The 17,789-nt window shown below is 32.5% G+C and overlaps 9 protein-coding genes across 9 annotated transcripts; 4 read left to right on the top strand and 5 right to left on the bottom strand.

Annotated features, from left to right (window-relative positions):
- Positions 1–178: 178 nt before the first annotated feature.
- Positions 179–2,389, bottom strand: cgd7_3690 (crooked neck protein HAT repeats; the record flags this gene model as incomplete). The annotated part of the gene is made up of 1 exon (XM_628530.1): positions 179–2,389. One exon carries the CDS (start codon positions 2,387–2,389, stop codon positions 179–181), a length of 2,211 nt encoding a protein of 736 aa, XP_628532.1.
- A 210-nt stretch (positions 2,390–2,599) lies between these two features.
- cgd7_3680 (TPR repeat protein) lies at positions 2,600–4,975 on the top strand (the record flags this gene model as incomplete). The annotated part of the gene is made up of 1 exon (XM_628529.1): positions 2,600–4,975. One exon carries the CDS (start codon positions 2,600–2,602, stop codon positions 4,973–4,975), a length of 2,376 nt encoding a protein of 791 aa, XP_628531.1.
- A 65-nt stretch (positions 4,976–5,040) lies between these two features.
- cgd7_3670 (heat shock protein 90 (Hsp90), signal peptide plus ER retention motif) lies at positions 5,041–7,404 on the bottom strand (the record flags this gene model as incomplete). The annotated part of the gene is made up of 1 exon (XM_628528.1): positions 5,041–7,404. One exon carries the CDS (start codon positions 7,402–7,404, stop codon positions 5,041–5,043), a length of 2,364 nt encoding a protein of 787 aa, XP_628530.1.
- Positions 7,405–7,621: 217 nt separating this feature from the next.
- cgd7_3660 (proteasome subunit alpha2, protease of the acylase family and NTN hydrolase fold) lies at positions 7,622–8,473 on the bottom strand (the record flags this gene model as incomplete). The annotated part of the gene is made up of 1 exon (XM_628527.1): positions 7,622–8,473. A coding segment is annotated over one exon (852 nt), but the record flags the coding sequence as incomplete, so codon positions are not given.
- A 185-nt stretch (positions 8,474–8,658) lies between these two features.
- Positions 8,659–9,498, top strand: cgd7_3650 (DP1 DNA binding protein; the record flags this gene model as incomplete). The annotated part of the gene is made up of 1 exon (XM_628526.1): positions 8,659–9,498. The coding sequence occupies one exon, from the start codon at positions 8,659–8,661 to the stop codon at positions 9,496–9,498; it is 840 nt and encodes a 279-aa protein (XP_628528.1).
- Positions 9,499–9,596: 98 nt separating this feature from the next.
- On the top strand, positions 9,597–11,234 carry cgd7_3640 (YjeF family of predicted nucleotide binding proteins; the record flags this gene model as incomplete). Its single annotated transcript, XM_628525.1, has 1 exon — positions 9,597–11,234. One exon carries the CDS (start codon positions 9,597–9,599, stop codon positions 11,232–11,234), a length of 1,638 nt encoding a protein of 545 aa, XP_628527.1.
- Positions 11,235–13,680: 2,446 nt separating this feature from the next.
- On the bottom strand, positions 13,681–15,123 carry cgd7_3630 (TRF4/5 nucletotidyl transferase; the record flags this gene model as incomplete). The annotated part of the gene is made up of 1 exon (XM_628524.1): positions 13,681–15,123. The coding sequence occupies one exon, from the start codon at positions 15,121–15,123 to the stop codon at positions 13,681–13,683; it is 1,443 nt and encodes a 480-aa protein (XP_628526.1).
- A 110-nt stretch (positions 15,124–15,233) lies between these two features.
- cgd7_3620 (PP2C phosphatase) lies at positions 15,234–16,592 on the top strand (the record flags this gene model as incomplete). Its single annotated transcript, XM_628523.1, has 1 exon — positions 15,234–16,592. The coding sequence occupies one exon, from the start codon at positions 15,234–15,236 to the stop codon at positions 16,590–16,592; it is 1,359 nt and encodes a 452-aa protein (XP_628525.1).
- An 85-nt stretch (positions 16,593–16,677) lies between these two features.
- cgd7_3610 (RPR domain protein (involved in RNA metabolism)) lies at positions 16,678–17,580 on the bottom strand (the record flags this gene model as incomplete). The annotated part of the gene is made up of 1 exon (XM_628522.1): positions 16,678–17,580. The coding sequence occupies one exon, from the start codon at positions 17,578–17,580 to the stop codon at positions 16,678–16,680; it is 903 nt and encodes a 300-aa protein (XP_628524.1).
- Between the last annotated feature and the right edge of the window lie 209 nt (positions 17,581–17,789).

Below are 17,789 nucleotides of genomic sequence, written 5' to 3'. Positions count from 1 at the left end.
ATTATTTCCAGTAATAAAATTTTTGATTGTTTAAGCTTCAGATTTTGTAATACAACTAAGGGAAAGATGAACACATAATTTAAACCTATATGAAAATATATTTTATTAAAAATTATAAGTTTAATCTTAGTGTTTAAAATTATTATTGTACTAAAATTAATAAGAAATAAGAAGTTTATCAATCTAATATTTTAGCTTTCTTCCATTCCTTTGCTGCATCAATGAGCGACGTGGGTACTTTATCGTTATTATTCGTTTGCAAAGTTTGCGCTTCATTATCTTTATTTGTAGAGATCAGGTGGGCAAAATCGTAGTTTTCTTCTTTAAAAACATACGTTTTGTTCTTTGAATTCACATCTAATATAGTCCTTGGAAGTAACCTATTAACAATTTCGATCCATATATTGCTTTCAGGATCAATATTTTTTGAAGCAAGTTTTTCTTCAAGAGAAAGCCAATATTTGAGTAAAATTGATCTTTGGTAGTCAAATTGTCTTTCCTTATATTTATTTAAGATTCCTAAAATGAATTCTCGGTTCAGTTTATTATCATGCAACTTAGAAATAATGAATGTGGAATAATTTATTACAACTTGTATATGCTGAGTCTTTTCTAATAGGCGTTTATAAATAATATCTGCAAATTCAATATTTTTTTCGTTGATCATCAGTTCGATATAGTATTGCCAAATAATTTCTGGAGAGTCTAGTTCTGGCATAGAAATAGCAGATTCTGCGATGCTTATAACTCTTTTTATCTCACAGAGATTATATTCGAACTGCATATATTTAATCCAGGAATTGGTAGAAACTGGGTCGTATTCTATGTATTTAGTAAATAAAACTCTACATCGATCAAAATTTCCAAGCTTAAATTCTATATCGATATAGTGATCAAATAGATTTATACATGGGACTCTACCCAATCCAATACCTAGTATTTTTCTTGCCTTATTTAAATCTCCGATACGTAATTGATGGTTCGAAAAATATATAAATACTTTTGCAAATATATTATTTTTTTCAACATTTGTGATTTTTGATTCGGATTGTTTAGTTTCTAATTCAGCAATATTAATTTCAGAAATCTGATTGTTTTTAATTGATTGGATGAAACTATTATACAATTTATAAATATTTGGACTATTAACATCTTGATTTATTTCAAAAAAGTATATCAGTAATAAATAAGAATGCAAGTACTTTTCCCAGCTAACAACATCGCTTATATTATGATTAAAAATAAGATTTTCATATTCTTGCAAAACTGAATCTAATTCTAAGTATTGAGTAATAAATATTATATAGTCAAACAATATATCAAAGTCTTGTGGGTTATGAAGTAATTTATCACGATAATTCTGTAATTTATGTTTGATCCACTCTATGTTTTCATCAGGTTTTTCATAAATTCTCATTTTGAATAACTGAAAAAGCTTATCTTTAAGATTTTTAACACAGTGTTCATTCGTCAATATTTTGATTCCTTCATTACAAAGTTTGATAGCTTCCTCAATTTTTTTTTCTTCAACAAAGATATCTGAAATGGATGAAAAAAACAGATTTGTAATTTTACTACCATTTATGTCAATTAATGTCTCACTTAGAATATTAATTATTTGTTCGGAAGAAAAAAGATTTTTATGTCTTTGTTCAAATTTTATATACTCAATAAAGTTGCTCTCATCTGGGTATGATATAATAAGATCTTTCATTACTCCTCTGGCTGATTTGATTTCTCCGCATTCCTCCTCAAATTTAGAATACTGAATATATATACTAGGATCCGGCTTCCAATCAATCCATTTCCTATAAATATGTCTTACATTGATGTAGTTTTTCAGAATAAGCTCCATTTGGATATATTTAATCCAAAATTCATCAATTCTTGGTAGAAGGTGAGTTACTCGTTCAAATAAATTCCTAGCATTATTAATGTTTCCGTTTGTAATTTCAAGCTTAATATATTCTCTCCAAATTCGTACATTTTCATAATTTACAAGAATCCCTCTTTCGAAAATGGATCTTGAATTTTTTATATTATTTTGTAAAGATTCCCATTTGGCGTATGAGAGATATAAACTAATTTTCCATCGCTTTCTTCTGATACTGTCTTCAAATTCTTTTCTCTTCCTAATCCTATAATCTTCTAACTCATCAATACCTCTGAAATCAAATGATTCGTGCAGTCTAGACAAGCTATTATTACCTCCTACACTATTTGCAGACCCAGAGTAGGATTCCTTGAGAATTTGTTCAACAGTTATTTGAATGGGCGCAAATGATTTATTTTTGACGTTGCTTTCTTGTTCATTTGCTATCCTTGAAATTCCAGAAGTTTTATGATAGGTAGAAACATAATTCTTGACATTTTGATCAATTTCTTTCATTCTATTAGAATTTGGAAATTAGTTTAAAATTTATTCTCTATTTTCGTCAAATATTAACATTAATGCAGAAAAACCAGAGTTTTTTTTCTGTGCCGCAATAATGTGTATTCAGTGTGGGGGTTAACCATGCTAGCAAAAATCAAAAATTTATTAGCAAAAATCATCATAAATTGAAGAGTAAATAAATAAAGATCTATTTATACATCACAAATGGAAGATGAGTTATTGTCCATTTTAACCTACCTTGATAGATGGCAATTGTATGACAACATTAGATTTTGGGCTGAAGTAATCGACAAATTATTGGAAAGCAAAGAAGCAAGAATTCAAATATCTAGATTTCTTGTGAAGGATTTGAATTTACAGGAAGCTTTTAATTATTTGAGGGTAGAATGCGATAAAACAAAATTACAATTGAGTTCTAATGAGGATTCGATAAATAAAGAAGTAAATTTATATGGCGATTATTTAACTATTAAATGTTGCTATTTAATGGGAAGAATTGATGAAGCAGAGCGTATGATCCTTAAGATTTGCTCGAAACCTCTGACAGAGCTTGCTGATAGTTGTTTAATTTCACCCTCAGTTTCACCAAAATCTTGGAAAGGCACTCCAGTTACAAATGAGAAAAAAAAATCATTATCCTCTATCTTTTCGACAATTTGTATGAATCCTACAATGCTGATCAAGTACATTCATACTGGAGAATTAAAAATTCCAGGAGATTCTGCTGGGCTGTATTTATGGGGAAACATTCTTGAGGAACTTGATGCCAAGGTTTCTGCTTTATATTGTTATGCAATTGCTCTAGATTGGAATCCAGTTTTATGGAAATCTTTTCAAAAACTAGTAGGCCTATCATGCCAGTATCCTCATGAACTTGTTAAAATATGTTGTTGCTTGAATAACTGGGGCGAGAAGCATCTAGAATATGTGGGCACAAACAGCGATGCTTTGGTAATATCAACTGTGTATAAAAACGAAGCCGAGTGTTGGCAGGTAAAAAACATTCAAGATGGGAATCTTCTGATATCTATATCAGATAAGTCTGATTCGGAAGAATTATATGTATTAAATGTTTCTGATTTCTTTTATAATGTTGGTGATACTTTACAAAAAAGACATATGCTGAGATACCATTCATTTACTAATTGGTTGGAAAATCCAGTTAAAGACGGCAATTCTGGCCCAAAATGGCCATATAGCGAATTTGAAGATGTAAAGAATGCAAATAATAAATTTAGTTCATCAAATATTAGTGAAATTAATTACAATTCAGTTGCGTACACAGAGAATATAGACGCAAACATTAAACCTCTTGATTCACGTTTTCATCCATTGATTTCTATGATTCAGTTGCTGTCAAAGTTTACACATCAGATGGAATGGTATCTTTGCCATAGCTTTCTCAAAAATATTGAAAGTATTCCAAACAAAATTTCGGAAATGGGGTATGTAAGAGAGTTGCATGTAAGGGCACTTTTCGAGTCAAATCAATGGCAAGAATGTATAAACGTTTGCAAATGTATTAACTATGAAACCAATTATAATCTTTGGATTAAGTGTCTCGATATTTATAGTTCGTGTTTGTGGCAGTTGTCCAGGAGCATTGACTTAATCAATCTTTCAAACTTGACTTTAAAAATTATTGAAAAGAATACCCCTCAGCTTTGGATTGTAGTTGGAAATTGCTTTTCCTTGCATAAGGAATACGAAAGTTCAATTAAGTGCTTTAAAAGGGCAATTCAGTATGATAACCGCTATGTTTATGCTTATACATTGATTGGGCATGAGCTTTCAATTATTGAGAAATACGATGAAGCGATCCAAATGTACCAAAAGGCTTTGAAAATTGATCCGAGGTGCCATAGAGCTCACTGGGGAATCGGTTATGTTTGGTTTAAAAGAGAAGAGTACTATCAAGCAAAGAGCCATTTCAATTTGGCACTTAAAGTTGTTCCAAATAATTCTACATTAATACATTACCTTGGCCTTTGCTATCTAACAACTCATGATTTTCTCTCTGCTTATAATACTTTCCAAAAGGGAATTCTCAAAGACCAAAGAAATCCTTGGTTAAAATATCATGCAGGAATCGTGTTATTAGAACTGGAAAGATATGAAGAGGCTTTAACAATGCTGACAGCCGCTCACCGCCTCGCGTCAAACGAACCCAATATTCATCTATATTTAGGAAAGACTTTCTCACATTTAGGCAGGAAGGATAAGGCATTAAGACACTTAAACATTGCATTTGACTTGACTAAAGACATCAATGAGAAGCAGATCATATTAAATCTGATGAAGGAACTTGAAAATGGCTCAAATATAGAGGGAAGGTATTGCAAATCAAACGAAACTAATAGAAGTGGGAGGATTTCGAATAGCGGCGCAGGATATTCATCGGGTAGCAAACTACTTTCTTCCTTTAGAAATCATCACTACTTCCCTATCAGGAACGATCCACCTAATCCATTCATTCACCACCAGATTCAACAAGAACACAACATACCTCAAACTGTGCCCTCTCCTGCAGTTTCAGGTGGTCATTCTTTATTACTAACATTAATGCCAGGAAATAATTGACTCATTTAGAATTGTTTGATCAATTAGGAGCCTATGAGCTAAGTTATCTAGGACTTTTCAGCGATCTAGAGTTCGTCGCGCTTTTCATTTTTTTCGTCTTCTTCGTCGTCAAATCCCTTTTCTTGATCGGAGCCCTCTACACCTTCGTCTGTACTTACTTCTTCGGGTAATTCAACGGAGCTAATGACATCTTTCTCGTCTATCCCTGAACTCTGTAGCATGATCTTAAACATTCCAGAAGCGAATTCACTAGGATTCTCAAGGTCAAATCCGGAAGCAATTGTAGAAAGTTGAATAATTTTTAAGGCAAGTGCTTTAGCCTCAACATTATTTTTCGAAATGACGAGGTCGTTAAGTTTCTTTATCAAAGCGTGGTTAGGGTTAATTTCCATATGCTTATTCTTATAGTCTGCCTTATTTGAAAATGTCTGGGCCTTCTGAATTTTCTGCATGTATGCGGACTGTCCCCAAGGACCAGAAGTAATTACAGCAGGGTCACTTACAAGACGCTTAGAAACTTCCACTTTTAAAAATTCGCCAGGGAACTCATCCTTTACGAACTTGAGCAATGGCTCATAGAATTTTGATAATCTCTTGTGCATATTTTTCTCCTCTTCAGTTTCTTCAAAGGGTCTTACATCGCTTTTTTCAATGCTAGTGAATTTGAACCCTTCTAATTCTGGAACTCTGGAAATGCATGGTTCATCAACCCCTTCAGTTAAGAACAGTACCTCAATATCATGCTTTAGATAAAGTGAAACCAATGGGTTCTTTAAAAGCGCAGAGGGGGATTCACCTGAAATATAAAAGATGCTTTTTTGTTCTGGTTTCATACCTTCAATGTACTTAGATAAAAATACGGTGCTGTCCCCACTTTTTGAAGTATGGAATTTAAGAAGCTTAACGATCTTTGAGCGGTTCGAGTCATCTTCATAACAACCAAGTTTCAAGTTCTTGTGGAACATATCATAAAACTTATCATAAACTGTTAAGGCTGCGTCCTTTTTCTTCTCTTCGTCTGGCTTGTTTGCCTCCTCCTTCTCTGCATTGAGTTGCTCTGTTTGAATCTGTTTGATCATTTCAAGAACCTTTCTTACCATCTTTTTGCTAATCACCTTAATTATCCTACTTTGTTGAACATGCTCTCTTGCAACATTCAAACTAATATCGTCGCTATCAACAACACCCTTAATAAAATTCAAGTATTTTGGTAGTAAATCCTCAATATGGTCAGTAATTAGAACTCTTCTAACATAAAACTTTATATTACCACTCTTTCCCATATAGGTGTCAAACATATCAAAAGGAGGATGGGATGGGATAAACAACAATGATTTGAACTCTATTTCACCTTCGGCGGAAAAATGTAGATATCTAAGGGGCTCAGAATAGTCGTGAGTAATGCTTTTGTAAAACCCATTGTACTCCTCCTTAGTAATTTCTTCTCTAGGCCTTAGCCATATTGCCTTTTCTACATTAACCTGCTCCCATCTACCCTTGGACTCTTTCTTCTCACCAGATTCATCCTTTTCAGATTTATTTACTCCCTCGGGGTTATAAATATAAATTGGAAAGTTAATAAACTGTGAATATCTAAGAACTAAATCTTTCAATTTAGAAAAATTCATAAACTCGGTAGCATCTTCCTTCAATGAAAGAACTATGGTGGTACCTCTTTTAATTGTGTTACCTCTTGGATCCAGACTAACTCTGAATGATCCATCCGCACTGGACTCCCAAACATATTGTTTATCTTCGTTATTCTTTGAAATTACTGTTACGCGGTCTGAAACAAGATAGGATGCATAAAAACCAACACCAAATTGACCAATCAAATTCAAATCTCCACCTTTAGCCAAAGACTCTAGAAAATTTGCAGTACCAGATTTGGCAACTGTACCAAGATTGGTGACTAAATCGTGACGCGTCATACCGATACCAGTATCAGAAATAGTTATTGTACGTTTATCATTGTTAAATGAGACACGAATTTCAAGTTCTTGTTGTTCGCCTAGGAATGAATCATCTGTAACCGAAATAAATCTAGCCTTCTCCAATGCATCTGCAGAATTAGACAGTAACTCTCTGAGAAATACATCTTTCTGAGAATATAGAGAGTTAATAATAATATCCATAAGTCTTGAAACTTCAGTTTGGAACTCGTAGCTTTCACTAGTTTTTTGAATAGCGGCCTCATCATCGTTAGATAATTCTGGTAAGGGAGCAGGAGTAATGCTATCAACAACAGCCTCTGATTCGTCAGCAAATGAACCACCATTAGCTCCAAAAGAGGATAAATCAATATTATTTAAGTCCCCAAGTTGGGACTCGTCGAAAGTAGCTCCAGAAGGGACACCAGTAGATTCACTTCCGAAGCATAAGTTTATAATAAGGCAGAAAAACACAAGTAAATGTAGTAAAAAACTCATTATTACGCAAACAGAACTTATTCAGTGTAATGGCAATCTTTAGTTGAGTAAATCGAACAGTATCGCGGGGCGCGCATGAATAACACGGCGTCTCCTTAGTTCCCCACATCGTCTCAAGAAACAATTAAATCATATTTGTCGCAATCAAAACAAAATAATCTGCACACGCTTGAGATAATTATATTAATGTAGCTAATATGCTATTCTAAATTCTTTCCTATTCAACCTCACCTAAATAGTCCTTTATCTCCTGTGGCGATAGAATAGTGAAGTTTTTGTCTTCCCCTATTATACCCACTTCAATGTTGTCTTCATTCATTGCTCCTTCAAAGCACTCTTTCAATGTGAGGAGAGCGGTGTGTAATGCATCCTCAATTTCTACGTCAGGGTTATATCTTTTCTCTAAGAAAGATTTTGCATTCTGCATGTCTTTTCCGATTGCAGATGCCTTCCATCCGAAATAGGCACCAGAGGGATCTACTTGAAATAGCTGGGGGCCTCTAGTTGAATCGAAACCTGCTACTAATAATGAAATTCCGAATGGTCTTACGCCGCCTGACTGAGTAAATTCTTGCATAACAGTTGCGATTTCTCGAACTAGTTCACATACTGGAATTTGCTCACGATACGTATTGTAGTAAACCTGGGCAATTTTTCGACTCTTTTTCAGAATCACTCTGAAATCAGCAGGCATACCTGCAAAGCAACAGCCTATCTCACTAGTAATTAATTCGACCTTTCTAATTGAATGTTCCTCAACCAATGGGCTCGCAACTTTCTTTTCAGTAGCAATTACAACTCCATTTCTTGCTTTTATTCCCAATGCAGGACGCCCTTGAGAGTTAACTGCATTAAGCGCATATTCTATCTGAACAAGTTTTCCAGAAGGGCTGAATGTTGTGAGCGAAAATGAGTAGTCAGCGTCCATAGCAATAAATAAATCTAATTGAGGGATTTTATATTCAAATTCCTGCCATTTGTTGTGAGGGGAGTAAAATGGCGGTTCATTGATTATGCCATAATGATTATTACCAATAAATAAACTCAATTTGCAATTGGTTCGATGAACCTAAAATTCAGTAAACTCACCAGAATATAATATAAACAATTACTGTTTATTATTGCCAAATATATACTGTTGTTATCTCTCCATTTTATACAAGCTAACTATTGCCGCTAAAATAAAAATCGGCAAATCTGGATCGAAAAGAGATTAATAATTAGATTTCAAATAATTATAATTTTTTCTTTCATATGGACTATTCTAGAAGTTTGAACAGTTATATTAACCCGGTAAATACCGGTGATAGCTTATCTGCTAATAATGTTGGTAGTACTGGCTATACATTTGAAATGCTTACTACAGAAACAGACTCCGTACATTCCAATCAATATAATCTAGATTCTAGAAACAATTCTCTACCATATATGGGAATACTTGGTAATTCATCAAATAAAGGCACTCTAAAACAGGTTGCTGTAAGAATTTGCACTTTATTAAAGGTTTGGAGGATTTCTACGCAAACTGACATCGCCGACAATTTAATAATGGAATATTTAGGCCCTATTGATTCAATACGTGCAGCAAATGACCCTATTTATCAGAAAAATCGTGAGTCAAGTGAAAAAAGCATAAGGAGACGAGTTTATGATGCAATTAATGTCCTAATTTCTGCAAAAATTATAGACAAAAGTAATAAAAATATAATATGGAAAGGTATTTCTAGCATTAATCACATCTTATGTTCGGAAAATTCTCAATCATGTGATAATCTGCCATTAATCCAACAAAATATTCGCGAAAAGCTCGTCGAATACGAGAGATTACAATATCTGTACCTTTCGTTGAAAACTATAATAGAGAATAATGCAAGCACGAAAGCAATGAATAATGGACAGAAAACGCTTTTACCATGTTGTCTTGTAATAGCTAATTCTAAGGATTCAAATATTTCTTGTATTTATAGGAATAACAAATCTGAAGTTGCTATTCAAGTAAACAGCATTGTAGACTTTTTAGACCAATATGAGATTATTAATAGAGTAGCAGCTTGTATAAGAATGACGGCGGTAGATTCCGACCAGCTTGTTTAGTTAATTATTTATATATTTATTTTTTTCCCACTAATTCCGCTAAATCTATTTTATCCGCCATTATTATTGTATGTAAGATATTGATATATAGAAATTAAATGAACGGGTTTCTTAGCTGTTTTAGAAAAGAAGTTATTGCTGTAAGTAATTCAGAAGATTCCACAAAAATTTTTACTAGCGATGAAACTGGTATAAAACTTCCGAAAAAATCTGGTTATAAATTTGAATACTCATGGTACCCACCTATTTCACAAGGAAAATTGATCGATTCAGTCAGATATACAATTCCCCAACTTTCATCCGATCTTAGAAAGGGCAATCTTGGAAGGATTGGTATAATTGGTGGTTCAAAAGAGTACGCTGGAGCACCGTACTTTGCAGGAATATCATCATTAAAATTAGGAGCAGATCTATGCCACATTTTTTGTACTCCAGAAGCTGCAATTCCGATAAAAACATATTCACCTGAATTAATTGTTCATCCTCTGTTTCCTTCATATGGAGAACTAAGCAAAGAAGAAGCACGTAATAGATCGATAGATTTGATCAGACCTTGGCTCGGGAAAATGGATGTAATTATTATTGGCTGTGGCCTTGGAAGAGAAAAAGATATTGCATTTATTACAGCAGAACTGATAAAAATATGCAGATGCCTCTCTATTCCTATTGTAGTTGATGCAGATGGATTGTATGTAATTGCTCAACAACCTGAGTTAATATCAGGATACAAGCATTGTATTTTGACCCCAAATTTAATTGAGTTTTTTAGATTAGAAAAATCAGTTAATAAAGAAACAAATGACACAAAAAATGGTAATAGCTCGAATAACAATAATAAATCAAACTCTGATATTGGCCCCGGCACAACATTAAGTCATATAGAAATTTCAGATAAAATAAGTAGGGTAGACCTGAGTACTGATAGTTCAATAAATATCCCTAGAGTTCTTCCTTTAGGTATTAATGAAGAAAGACTCCCGGAATCGCTGTCTCCTTGCGAACGTGTTCCCAGAACTGAATGGCCATCAACTGTCGAAGATACAGTACTTCAAATGCATGATGATGGCGAAGAGATCAATTTATTTTATCAAGCAGATTCAATAAACAAACAAAATATTAAGGTAAATAATGCTCGAGCACTCTCTTCAAATCCTTTGAATATGTGTTTTTATGAGCATGTTTTAAATGAGAATTGTATTGGAGTAGGTAAAACAAATAAAAGATGCAGCCAAAATGCATTAAGTGGTTCTCAACCTACAGTAAATGAAGAAGAATTCTTGTGCATTACAAACAGGGTATTTGAACTTTCAAAAAGTTTAGGGAATATTTGCATTGTATTGAAAGATAAAATTGATATAATAACAAATGGTGATGTAGTTGCGGTTTGTAATATTGCTGGTTCATATAAAAGATCTGCAGGACAAGGCGATGTCCTTTCAGGAGTCATTTCGACTCTATTTAATTGGAGTATGCAATATTTTACAAAAAACAGAGAAGATAAACAAATTTGTCAATATCCCGAGGTAAATTCTGCATATGGGTCATGCTTAATAGTAAGGCTTTCGGCATATATTGCTTTTAAAAAGAAGTTTAGAAGCATGCTTGCATCTGATTTAATTGAGAATATACCATATGTATTCGAATCTATTTTTGAAGTCGATAAACATGATTTCACTGAAGAAGCAAGCCTACTGCTTCTTTTTAATGAACATCAATCCCTAGCAGATGATGAATAGGGCTCATTTCTATTTTATTAGATTTTTATAATTAAGTATTTATAAAATTAGAAAGTAGGATATTTCTTAATAAATTTTGCCCAGTTTGTTGCACATTTGGCCACATGAATTTTCTGTCTAAATTGGAACTAAAAATAACAAATGAATTAAAAAATGTATATTGGGAGTAAATCTAGATATATTCGGATTGCAGGCGATAAAAGATCCATTAATGAATCTCAGATTAAGTCAATAGCAATTAATACTTTATTATCAGAAAATAGTTTCTTAATATGCGGGTTAAACAGAAAGACATGCGAGCATTTTCTTTATAACGATAAGTTTGCTGGAATTCCTCTAGAAGGTGCAGAACCCGAAATAGATGATTATGGAATATGTTTATTTGAAGAATTAGTCTATAACTTATTTATTCAAACGAAAGCTATTAAACAGTATTATAAACAACATAGACCAAATGAGATCTATTTTAACAAAATTAAATGCTCGTTAATTCTGATTAGTGGCAAATCTGAAGATTCTGACTCTGAGCACATATATGACGTATTTCAAGGGTTAAATAGTCCAGTTGAGGTTATTCTAGATAATGGAGTTTGCAATCTAAATGTACTTCAAGTTGATGTAAATGATCCGGTACAAATCTTTAATATGATTAACATTGCGAGAAAACTTCAATTTGAAAAATCAATTGCTGAAAAAGAGATATATCATAAATTATTTATCTTTGAAATTGAATATGCAAGCTACGATAAAAATACTGAAGATTGTTATTTATTCAACAGTGTGTATAATAAAATCTATTTTTTGGATTACAATCATAGGATCCGTGAATCAAGCATGTTTATTACCTCAAAACAAATAAAATCGGAAGATATAAACAACTCGGTTAACTCTTTTTTCAGTGATTTAACTTTAATGATGGCAAAGACGTCCCACTTTTTACTAGAAATTGTTTCCAATGCTATTTTTGATAATAATTATTCCTTCATCATTTGTGCTCAATGTAATGGGTTGAACTTGTTTATTGACAAATGCAATATTGAATCCAGTTTGTTTTACAATTCTGCCTTCAGCCTTCGGAATAAAATAAATGAATACAATAATTGTTCAGATGAAAATACACTAGTATCATTGATCAAAAAATTTCACAATTATTACTCGCTTTTAAAAAATAATTTTTTGACTTTAAAGAACGAAGAAAATGTTGAAAAAATGAGTTATCAATATAGTAATTTAGTAACAAACTTTGAAGACTTGAAATTGGTTTTATTTAATTTATCAGGGAAAATCATAAAAGATGAAGATTTGATATTTAACATCGAACATGTTGGAGATTTAACAAGATTATTAGATAACGATGATTCATTGACTCATAAAATTCCTATCCAACTTCATATAATAAATAGATACTTGAAAAATTGGTACGATGAATCAGAAAGTAGTAAAGAGCCAGCTATATTGAGTTTGAAGGCCTATCAAAATAAGCATTTAGATGAAAATAATGCAATGAATAAAAATTTTATAACTGGATACGAAAACAAATTAGACCAATTTATTTCTATCGAAGATAGTTCTAGTATGTTTAATTCTAATTTAGAGTTAGAATCAGAGTGGATAAGTTGCAGAAATAAGAAACAGTCATACAATTTGAATAAATCGGTTATAGGAATTAATAACGAACACTTGAGAATGAAAAATGAGAAATCAAATTTTTATAAATTAAATGGTTTTGGTGAGAAACATACTAGAAGCTACTTAAGCATTCCAAATCATTTGAAGTACACCAAATGTTCTGAAACTCCAATTTCTAAAATTCTTTCTGCAGTAAATACTGCCAGACGAAGAGTAAGAGAATATAGGCATAAGCAAGCAAGTAAGGATTTAACTAGCGAATTTACCCAAAATGTCTTTGATCCTCTTCAAACTTGCCCTGCAAAAGACATATTTTGGAGTAAGACCCTATCCAAGCGTCCGATTTTTTCTTATAATAAAAACACTGTTCAAACTGAAACTAGTAACACATACTCTGTACAGGAAAAAATAGAAATTTATGCCGAAACATCAGATTCCAAAAAGGATGTAGAAGTCCAAGTTGATAATATAAATTCTGAGGGAAAATCTGAATGCTTTAGTAATATATGTGATGCAACCGAAGAAAATAACATGAACGAAGAAGGAACTTTGCGTAGGGAATCTATTGAAACCACAGAAAATTATCAGCATAAAAGCCTATTTTCTGACTTAAATGCATTTAATGGAGGAGTTGGTATCAATAGTAATTTATATAAAAATTCAATTAGTTATGCACCTATCAACTGCTTCAATTTTAACTATCAAAGGCCTATAATATATCAAAATACAAACTCCAGGCTGTTTCCAGTGCAAAATATTGGTATTGCAACTTTTTCAGGGAGAACTAGAAATGGAAATAGCTATTTCTATCACAGAGTCAAGTAGCATTAACATTTATATCCAATTTTTCCATCTCTAATTTCACTTTTTTGATAATTTCATTAGAAATATATGGAGGCTTTCTATATGCGCTTATTGAAAGTTGTGTTTTATCAACAGTTCTTGCTCTGCATTGAAAAAGCTCATAGTCCGTGCAAATTATAGAAGAGATAATACTATAGTATTCCGGGCTTTTAAATTTTGTTTCCTCTAAAGATGAGCATATTTTATTGAACCTTCCTCTTGATTCGACTAGGTCCAAAAATGCAAGTCTAAATGACTCTCTCACATCATTGTATTTAAATGCACCCCTTCCCAAATCATTATGAGGTGGCAAGGGAGATTCCAAGAATAATGTTGAATCAGATTTTGTTGTTCGTCTATTAAAATACTCACCTTTCCCTTTTAAGCGAATCCCTGTGCTACTGTAATTAAATACAATACCAAACAGTTCCAAAAAATCAAATAGTAAATGCCCTAATGTTGTTGATTTATAGAGAGTGTGCGAGTAGGATGATGAATGTTGCTGTAAAAACGATAAAACCAAGCAGAACTGAGAATATGATCCGAGACCGCCAAGGTAAGTTTCATCTAAACCTCTCTGTCTTAAAAATAGCTTTATAACGATTAATAAAGGCCTCAATGTACTAAATTTTTTAAGGCATTCCGAAATATGTTTAGTTGTATCTATTGAACTTTCTTGGTTAAGAGAAATATCAACGGAAATACATGCTTCTGAATCTACATATTTAATAATAGGAACTTTCGCTGTCAAAATAAGTTCAATTCCTGTACAGAGTCTCCATTCTTTTAAAATGCTTGCAAATTCACGAAGTCTTCTCTTAGGGTCTCCCGGAACATTCAAAATACAAACGTCTAAATCTCCTGTTGGTAGAGAAAGGCCTGTATAATAACTCCCAAAGGGTTGGACTTTTGAACCAGGCCATAGGGAATGAGAAATTAATGTTATTCTTGCTAGCGCTCTAGTTCTTAACATATGTTCAGAATTAGTCAGCTCCAGCCATTTAACTAATTGCACTATTTCGTTGTTTAAGTGAATAAAGAATAAATCAACTCCAGAAGACTTGTATAAATATCTAGGAATCTTCTCCCATGGCAGTTTCATTATTTTATCTAAACCCTGAGCATCATTTTCATTTCCAGCTCCAAAAAAATTGTACTTTCGAGATTCTAACCTTTCACCGTTTGAATTAAGCTTACTTCTTAAAAATTGTTCATTGCTTGTATTTCTTTTGCGCTTTAATGACGAGATATTAATGAATTCGGATGTCTCTACCATTTTTGATGTGTCAGGTTTATTTCTTGATTGAATTGCAGACCTAAGCATATTATTTAGTACCACTGATCGCTTGACCTTTTCCTCCTCCTCGAGAAGATATGCATCTGGTCCATCTAACTTAATTTTTAGAGTATCAAACATTAATCTATTTTATGGTACTTGTATTAATAACTTTTTGCTATTTAAAGATTCTTAAAAGGGGATTGGCGGTAATTTCAAAGTGATAATTATTATTTCCAACAAAATGTATAATGAAAGATAATAATGACAGGACTATCGAGGCTTATCAAGGTACATTGAAACACGATAAACTAAACGCCAATCTTTCGAATATGAATGGTACGCCTTTGCTTGTTCATGAAGAATTGAATGATTTTAATTATAAGCTGGACGAAGAACACGGTTGGTATGTAGGCGATAATTCGGTATGGCTTTATAATAAAGATAATGACGTTTACTACAGCAGCTCATTATCAAAGTTATTCAGACTTGACCAAGAGAAATTGAGACTGATTGAAATGAGTACAAACTTCGAGTTGGAAGAAGTTTCAAATAAAGAAATTAATATTGCGCATGTAGAAGATGAATGCACACCATTTTTGGAAAGGGGGATTCATGCAGGAACCAGCGTAATTCCGAGCCCAACAAAGAATTTAGATTTGTGTGAAGACAGGCATATTACAAAGAAGCAATTCTTTTTTAATTTTAACAACCAAACTCCTAGCACATTTTTTTTTAGCGCACTTTTCGATGGGCATGCAGGTAATAATTGTGTTGAATATGTTCATCAAAGGCTATTGACAAACATTTATACTGTTTTTTCTCAGAATATGAGCCGATTTAGTGACAAAAGGTCACTTTGCCGGGCCGAAAATTCGGTTTGCAGAGTGGATAACACTCGAATTTTTTCTTCTTATATTGTTGAATCTCTCTGTAAAGGGATCAAAAAAGGTTTTGAAATTACTAATAATAGTTTTCTTTCAATTGCAAGAAAGAACAAAGTATTTGATGGCACAACTGCATTAGTTTGTATCATTTTTGGGCCTGATCCCATAGATAACAAATTAAAATTGGTTATTGGTAATTGCGGTGATTCTAAACTTATTCTTGGATACAAAAGTGGAAATAACTCAATTTCTGCAAAACGCTTGACAAGAATTCATCGGCTTAGCGATATTAATGAAAGGACAAGAATCGAAAAGGCAGGAGGAAAAGTAGAATTTTGTAACGGCGCATGGAGAGTTCTGGTTAAAAAACAACAAAGGTATAGCTTTGATGTTAGTGCCAAATGTATTGGATTGTGCACATCTAGAAGTATTGGAGATATAAATATGAAGGAGCCTCAGTTATTATGTATTTCAGATCCAGAGATTACAGTTCATGAAATTGACTTAGAAAACGATTTATTTTTAATATTAGCAACGGATGGAATCACTGATTTTTTCACAGATGAGGAACTAGTGGGAATTACTGAAAAGAATTTAAAGTGCACTCCGACTGAAGCTGCCAATGAGCTTACTAAAGAGGCTGAAAAAAAGGGTAGCCTAGACGATAAGACAGCGACAGTAATTTATTTCCAATGGTCTATTTCCGAGTTATTGAATAATTAAATGGTTAAGCTAGCTCAAATTAATTTTAGTGTTAAAAACAATCTATTCAGGCTATGGTTTATTTTTTAAGAAATGTTAATTTTAGTTATCCTTGTAATGTTGTTACTGTATTAGAGAGTCTTATAATAACTTCTGAATGTAAATGATCAAGTAAATTTAAAGTTTCTTGCAGATTTAAGCATATATTACAACGCAAATCCCATTCCATTTCTATTAGCTTAAGTAACTTTTCGTTGGAAGAAAGCTTACTTGTTCTATTCATTGAGCAAATGTTTTGAATAATTTTTCTTTTCTCCCTAATACTTGCTGCATCTTTAAGAACATTATCTACGCTTGCGCAAAGTGTTAAGTATTGGCTTTCAAGCTTTAAGTCGTCTTCATTATGTGTGTTAAATTGTAGTTCTAAGTAATTAGGCTCATTGTAAGTGTCATTATTTGTTTGATTACGTTGAGAAGAGTCTGTTAAATTGTTAACAGCATTTGCCCGATGATATGGTTCTGAATTTAAGGCCTGTAGTTCTTTTAAATTTCCACATGAGAGTGCAGATGGAACAGGTGGAGTGAGTCCTAATAAAGCGCAGTCTAGTTTCCTCAATGTATCATTATCAAATATTTCTCTGATCTTCCAAATATTGTAACATCTTCTTGCCTTAGCCATATATTCTGTATGATATAAGTTAATCTGGTTGAAAATGTTAAATAAAGCTTCGGATGTATAATGTGCCTGAGACTTACATTTCTGAGCAAAATCGTTCAATATGTAAACAAGCGGAATTAAGTGTTCAGGTGGTGCTCTACTACTATATTCTTCGACAACTCTCATATACAATTGTAAAATTACCGTGTTTTCTTTAATACAAATGATTGATTCAGATAACGCGCAAATTACATCCTGTTGAGTGTTAATAGTTTGTAGCTTTTGAGCAAACAAATGTAATTGTGACTCAAACTCCTCAGTATTAAATCCAGTATTAGTGAAGAAAGGCATGATAATCTTAAACTAGTATTATAGTTGAAAAAAAAGCATAATTCTGTTAATAATTTTTGTTTCTCAGATGAATCGTGTTGTCCAATTAAACATAAAGTTAAAAATATAGTTTACCTATTATTTAAATATTATTCATATCTTATATATTAAGAATAAATTTTTGTGTTAAATCTAGCTAAAGTCTAATTTATTCTTGGCGCAGAATAATT

Source organism: Cryptosporidium parvum, chromosome 7 (assembly GCF_000165345.1).
Source record: "Cryptosporidium parvum Iowa II chromosome 7, whole genome shotgun sequence".
Taxonomy (NCBI): domain Eukaryota; phylum Apicomplexa; class Conoidasida; order Eucoccidiorida; family Cryptosporidiidae; genus Cryptosporidium; species Cryptosporidium parvum.
The sequence above is the reverse complement of the archived record's forward strand: the minus strand, read 5'-3'. Positions and strand labels throughout refer to the sequence as shown.